The sequence below is a fragment of the Aplysia californica genome, unplaced genomic scaffold (assembly GCF_000002075.1).
Source record: "Aplysia californica isolate F4 #8 unplaced genomic scaffold, AplCal3.0 scaffold00233, whole genome shotgun sequence".
NCBI lineage: Eukaryota > Metazoa > Mollusca > Gastropoda > Aplysiida > Aplysiidae > Aplysia > Aplysia californica.
In genome coordinates, this window is record NW_004797503.1 from 481,258 (window position 1) to 487,235 (window position 5,978).

The window sequence follows — 5,978 nt, forward strand, 5'->3', positions numbered from 1 at the left end:
CTACTACTACTACTACTACTACTACTACTACTACTACTACTACTACTACTAAAAATAAAAACCCCTCTCCCCCCCCCCCCCCCCCACACACACAACCGAATTCTCACCTTCCTCCTGATGGCCCGGATGAAGTACTGCAGCAGACAGAGCACGGAGGAGATGAGAGCCCCCAGCAAGATGACCACGTACATTCCCGCCACAGTCTCCAGGTCCAGGGACTTGGTCTTGGCGCTCTGCTTCTGGTTGGGGCAGTTCTGGGGCCGCCACCACCTATGAGGGACAAACCAGTGGCACGATGATGAGATTTAGCCTAAATATACCCCTCTTTTTGGGACAAGCTCACTTTGGAGACCTCTGAACTGATTCCTAATGGTCCTCTCAATATCAAAATGAAAACTAGCTAGCTGGAAAATTTCATGTATGTTTTCTCTACCTTTTGTATGTTAAAAATCGCCTAGGTAGCATAGTTTAAAAACATATTCCAGCGGTGAATTCACTGAAAAACGCCGATCTAAAGCACAAAAAATGTAAAGTGTTCAGTTACTAATGACATTAAGGCTTTGCCAGTCACAAAACGTACGCGTTAACTTCCTCGTTGATTTTATCTCTGGCACAATGTAACCCCCACATACTTCAGTAGTAAATATTTCGACTTCTATTCCCGTCGGGTGGGTAGAAAATGTGCTCTACACTTCAACAGCGATTTCTACTTAATCGACGGCACAACGATTCATTCCTGGGGGTTGGGGCATGGGGGATTGGGGCGGAGGTGTCATTTTTAGTGAAAGGTGATCTTTCCTAACAGAAGCAAGCGGTCTCTTTAAGGCTAGACGGCAACGTGATGTAACGTGACCCTCTAAAGCCCATGGGATGTATTGAACATGATGAACGCGTAGACATATTATGAATATTAATAAAGAGTGTGGTATTTCTGTCTGCCCTGATGTTTAGAATCATACATAGTGGTGAGATAGAAGGAACGCAGAGACAGACAAGACGAGCGAGAGAGAGAAAGTCGAAAGACGGAGAGGGAGAGGGAAGAGGGAGGGGGTGGGGACGAGATAAAGTCGGTGTTGACAGGCCACATAGACAGGAGGAGGCCAGAGAACCCCCGATTAACTCTTCATCTATAGATAAACATTTCCCCCAAAATAAGCAGGTCAATTTTGTTATCTAAAAGATAGAGTGGAACTGATAATAGATCAATACTTACTGAATGTTTCAAGAGGGCCAAGTTCAAATTTATTTTTTTTTTTTTTTTTAGGGGGGGGCTATTTTTGGGTGATGAAAAAGGACAAATAGGGAACTGGAGGAAGAAAAATAGAAGATGAAGAAGAAGAAGAAGAAGAAGAAGAAGAAGAAGAAGAAGAAGAAGAAGAAGAACAACAACAACAACAACAACAACAACAACAACAACAACAAAAACAACAACAACAATAACAATAACAGCAACAACCACAGCAACAATAACAACAACAACTGCAACATTTACAACAACAAAAAACGACAACAAAAAACAACAACAACACAATTCAACTCTGCGTATTCTCTACATGTAAATATACCATCAGCTCAATAAACATCAATAATTACAATAACAATGAATATTTATTGAGCAGATAAGCCACTCTCGTCACAGCTCCTGTCAGCGGTTTCTCCGCTATTTCTCTACTACCTCCACGTGTACTACCTCCTGACAAACAGACAACTAATCCTAGCCAAGTCCGTACCCCAGACACTGCGCTGGGGGGCTGTCATGTGCCAAAGACACAAAAGTTCACGGAACCTTTAGTGGAATAAGCCATAAAGTTGTCTCCTCGCCCATCGCCCTCTCGTCTTCCCCTCTTCCATTCATTTCTGATCTCTGTCAGAATAAATTTATTGCCTCCCGACCCGATGGAATCAGATCCTCGTCAATGTTTCGACTTATGGGGTCATTGGTGTTATCTCAAGGCGTGTTTCTTGTTCTTGCTAGGACTAGGAATGAAAACGACATTTACGCGCTCGCATCTGCACAAGGTCATATGAGCGCCAAGGGGTGGATTCAATAACAGTGAAGTCCTTACAGGGAATCAGACTTACTCTGTTTACCTCTCTAGCTTTAAAACTTTAACAGCACAAAGTGTGCTTCGGCTATCAAAGCACCATGAAATAGCGGGTCACAAGTGTGTGACAAATATACAAAAGAATTAGAGGAAAATGACGATAGTAAGGATTAGGAAAGAAAAAGCAGCAGTTCCCTGTTGTCGTTCAGGCACAGTTATGAGCATGCCATTGTTGGATCAGCCCATTTACAATTCTAGTGCGCATGAACGAGAAATTCCCTCCCCCCTTTGGGAACGGCCTAAAGACACTTCAGTCAGTGGCACCGCCCCGGGGGTACGAAATATTCAACTGTCACCAAGTGTCACAGGTAACGTGAAAATGGCCACCAGGATTTAGTGACTTCCAAAGCGTGACTGTCATTGGAAATTGCAAACTTACATTCTAATATTCTGTGCCTTAAGAATATCTACACGTTTTTTCCAGTAAAATCCACACCAGAGCACCCGCCAACCACCTACCTCTATTTCTTTGAGACACGAGTCAACTAGCTGCAAAAACGAAACGCTATTTTGAAGGAGTCCCCCAGCCCCACCCTGCCCCACCCCAGATTTATCTTTGGTTTTATTTAATTTAATGCAAACCTCTCCCCCCCCCCCCCCACCACCATCCCACCCCAAATCCCTCCACCCCAAATTACCGAATAATTACACACAAAAACACCTAACTTGGATTTTGTAAAAAAGTCTGTAAACAATTTAAGAAAAAGAACGGAGTCAAGGGGGGGGGGGGAGGAGGAGGGGTGCTGATGAGCTCACTTTCTATCTATCAAAAGAGCTATCTGACCAGACACAGGACAAATAATAAATCCCCGCCAAACACACAACACAAAACACCTCACAGGCTCGTCCTCTGTGTCGCTCCCAAACAGCTGACACAATAACGGCGCAATTGCCAACAGAAGCGCGGCCGTTTGGGCCGGCCTGGCCATGCATTATAGATCCCTTCACTTCCGTATTTACTCATCAGCTGACTCCGGACATGGCGTGACGTAACGCTCACAGTTTTATTTCCTGTGTGCAATGACCTGGTTTATTTGTGTCGCGACGCGGTGGAATCAGGCGCTCGTGAATTTTTATTTATTAATTTTTTTTTTGGGCATGTGGAGTTATTGGTAACAACTGAAAGGTAAATGTATTTGCCTTGCTTCCAATGAAATACATATCCATCTATCTTGAATAGAACTCAAAATATTTTGCGATTGAAGGAAGTGAGGTCGGCTGGATTCAGTGGTGAAATTAGCGATAAAATGACAGCCACAGTTTGGTAACTCCAGTTGCTAAAACGTCCTTGAAAACAACCCAAAATAAGACATATTTTGTCTTTAATCAACGTTTTTCCGTAAAATTCAAATGTCAATGTGTTTTTATATGGACATAAAATAGGTTGAGCCAAAAATATATAAAAAATATTAACAATTTTCAGATTGGCGGAAAGATGCTCGTTTCTCCCATTTCTGTACTTTGACAAGCGCCTGATTTCACCACGCTGCCTCACATTTGGTTGATTCAATAGAGGGCGGCAGATTCATGACGTACACAGACTTTCTGACGGGCTGGCTGGCACTCTATCCGATTTTGTCCAGATTACGCTGAGGTTTGGCTGCCAAATCGTTTATTAATATTTCTAGAAGGAAAAAAATGTGTCATGTTGTTCTAGTTTGCAGGCAGATCCCACGACACAGTCACATTTTCTTGAGCGAAATACACAGTAATTAGTAGAAGGTTGGAGTTTCGTTCAACTAGTGGTTTAAGAATTTTCTGTTCTTACATGCCAGTCCTTCATAAGCTTTCACTTTTAGCGTTATTTTTATTATAGTTGTTCTGTGTCTACGCCTGAATGAAAATAGTTCGTGTGCGCGCGCGCGCGCGCGCGCGCGCGTGTGTGTGTGTGTGTGTGTGTGTGTGTGTGTGTGTGTGTGTGTGTATAAATATATACATGTATATATATTGGAAGACAAGAAAGGAAGTAGTAAGAACGCTTTTGAAAATGGGTGTTCCAATGTTAAGCGCATTGAGCTACTTTTTTTGGAAATGCGCTCCACAAATATTATTATTATTATTATTATTATTATTATTATTATTATTATTATTATTATTATTATTATTATTATTATTATTATTATTATCATTATTATTATTATTATTATTATCATTATTATTATTATTATTATCATTATCATTATCATTATTGTATTATTATTACTATTATTATTATTATATTCAATAGGAACTCCAGTGACTTTAGTTGCCGTGCGTTTTACAAGAGGAGAAAGTAACAACGTTGTTTTTTGTTTTGTTCACTTACATGACGTTCCCGTAAAGGAACGGAAGAAAAAAAAACAAACAATAAAAGTTCACGTTTTGTCTCAAATATGATAGCAAACAAATTTTGTTAAAATTAAACAAAGAACAGCTTTTAACAACAAAAAAGAAAGAATAAAATATAAAATAATATACGTCACACATCCTATCAGAGCCAGCTAAAGCACACACAAAACAAGAGAGACAAAAACAAACCTCTAAAAAGGGCGCTAAAAGAGGATAAGAAATTCCATACTTGTAAAGCTTAGTTTGATTGTCTTTTCTACATCGATAAAGAGATTTGATTTCAGAAATAACCTGAAATTCAATGAGGTGAAACATTAAAAATCCTCAACTCACTCATATTAGGAAGAGGAAGGAAAGTAGCAAAACAAGAGTAGAAGAAGCTTCATCAAGTGACACACGCCAACATTGCGTAAACCATAATATACTGTGGGAAAAAGCGAAACGGGAAGAGTTTGGGGGGGGGGGGTATTTAGATCCAACCGTGGTTGTAAAAAAGTCAGAGATGTTATGCTATAAAACAGTACTAGAGCTCATGCCAGTGACGTCACCCTCGTAAACAAACGAGGACTGCGTGTGCCCATTCTGAGACGCTGAGAGTTGAGTGCAAGAACCATCGCAGTCCCACAGACGATTCACGACTTTCCCAGACTAACGTGGAGACATCTGGACTGTCTTGGGGGGAAATCTGCATGCTTGCATTGCAATGTGGGGACAGGGTGTGGGAGGGGGAATGATGCGGAAAGAGGTGGGGGTTGGGTCTCGGATTGTTCATGTAAATGGCGGCTCGCAGGCCATACTGTTGAGGACAAGCAGGCCCCTATGTCTGACACGGTGACGTCACTGCCACATACTACGAACTCTATTAGGTCTAGTCGTGGTAAAATCTGATTCCGTTTAACGTCCTAAAGTGCATTCACCCTTACATAATTTGTTTCCAGGTTAAGACTGAAAGAAATTATCGAAACGGGAAGAGAGAACGGGAAATAAAGAGAGGGAAAAAAGGAGAAGCGAGCAGGGGGGGGGGGAACAGGGGAGGAAATGACAGACAGAGTGTGAGGGAGTGAGAAAAAGAGGAAGAGAAAAGATAGACAGTTGGTGGTGTTTGCGTGGTTCTCTCAAGAGACATAAAATTATGACTAAGCACCAAAAAAAGAAAAAAGAAAGAAACAAAAAGCAGCGCACGGATTACTAATAATTCCTACTTACTCACTCCAGTTATTGCGTTACGACTGCTGGTCAGCATGAGTCGCTGTTGGCGTAAAACCAAACTAGACAACGCCAAAAAAACCCAACAAAAACCAACAAACAAACAAGACCAAAAAACAAACAAATAACAAGAGAAAAAAAAACAGCCAAACATGACGTCTGGAACTCGTTAATCATAGACTGACAGGAGTGTAAGTCAATCTCACGCTGGCTGTTGTGCCCTCCTGCATGCATATTCCGGCCCTGATTATTTGTTTGTTCTAGACAGCGATGGTGGGGGGCGTTGCGTTGCTGAGGGGCACCAGAGGTTTGGGTGGAAACAGGGGTGGGAGGATTGGG

At 41.7% G+C, this 5,978-nt stretch overlaps 1 protein-coding gene across 1 annotated transcript in view; it reads right to left on the reverse strand.

The window, feature by feature from the left end:
- The window catches only part of LOC100533315 (glutamate receptor subunit protein GluR6), a gene marked incomplete in the record, with an annotated part of 155,594 nt that overhangs the window by 2,286 nt on the left and 147,330 nt on the right, over positions 1–5,978 (reverse strand). The window contains 1 exon segment of the mRNA NM_001204613.1: positions 108–270. Coding sequence (NP_001191542.1) covers positions 108–270 — 163 coding nt within the window.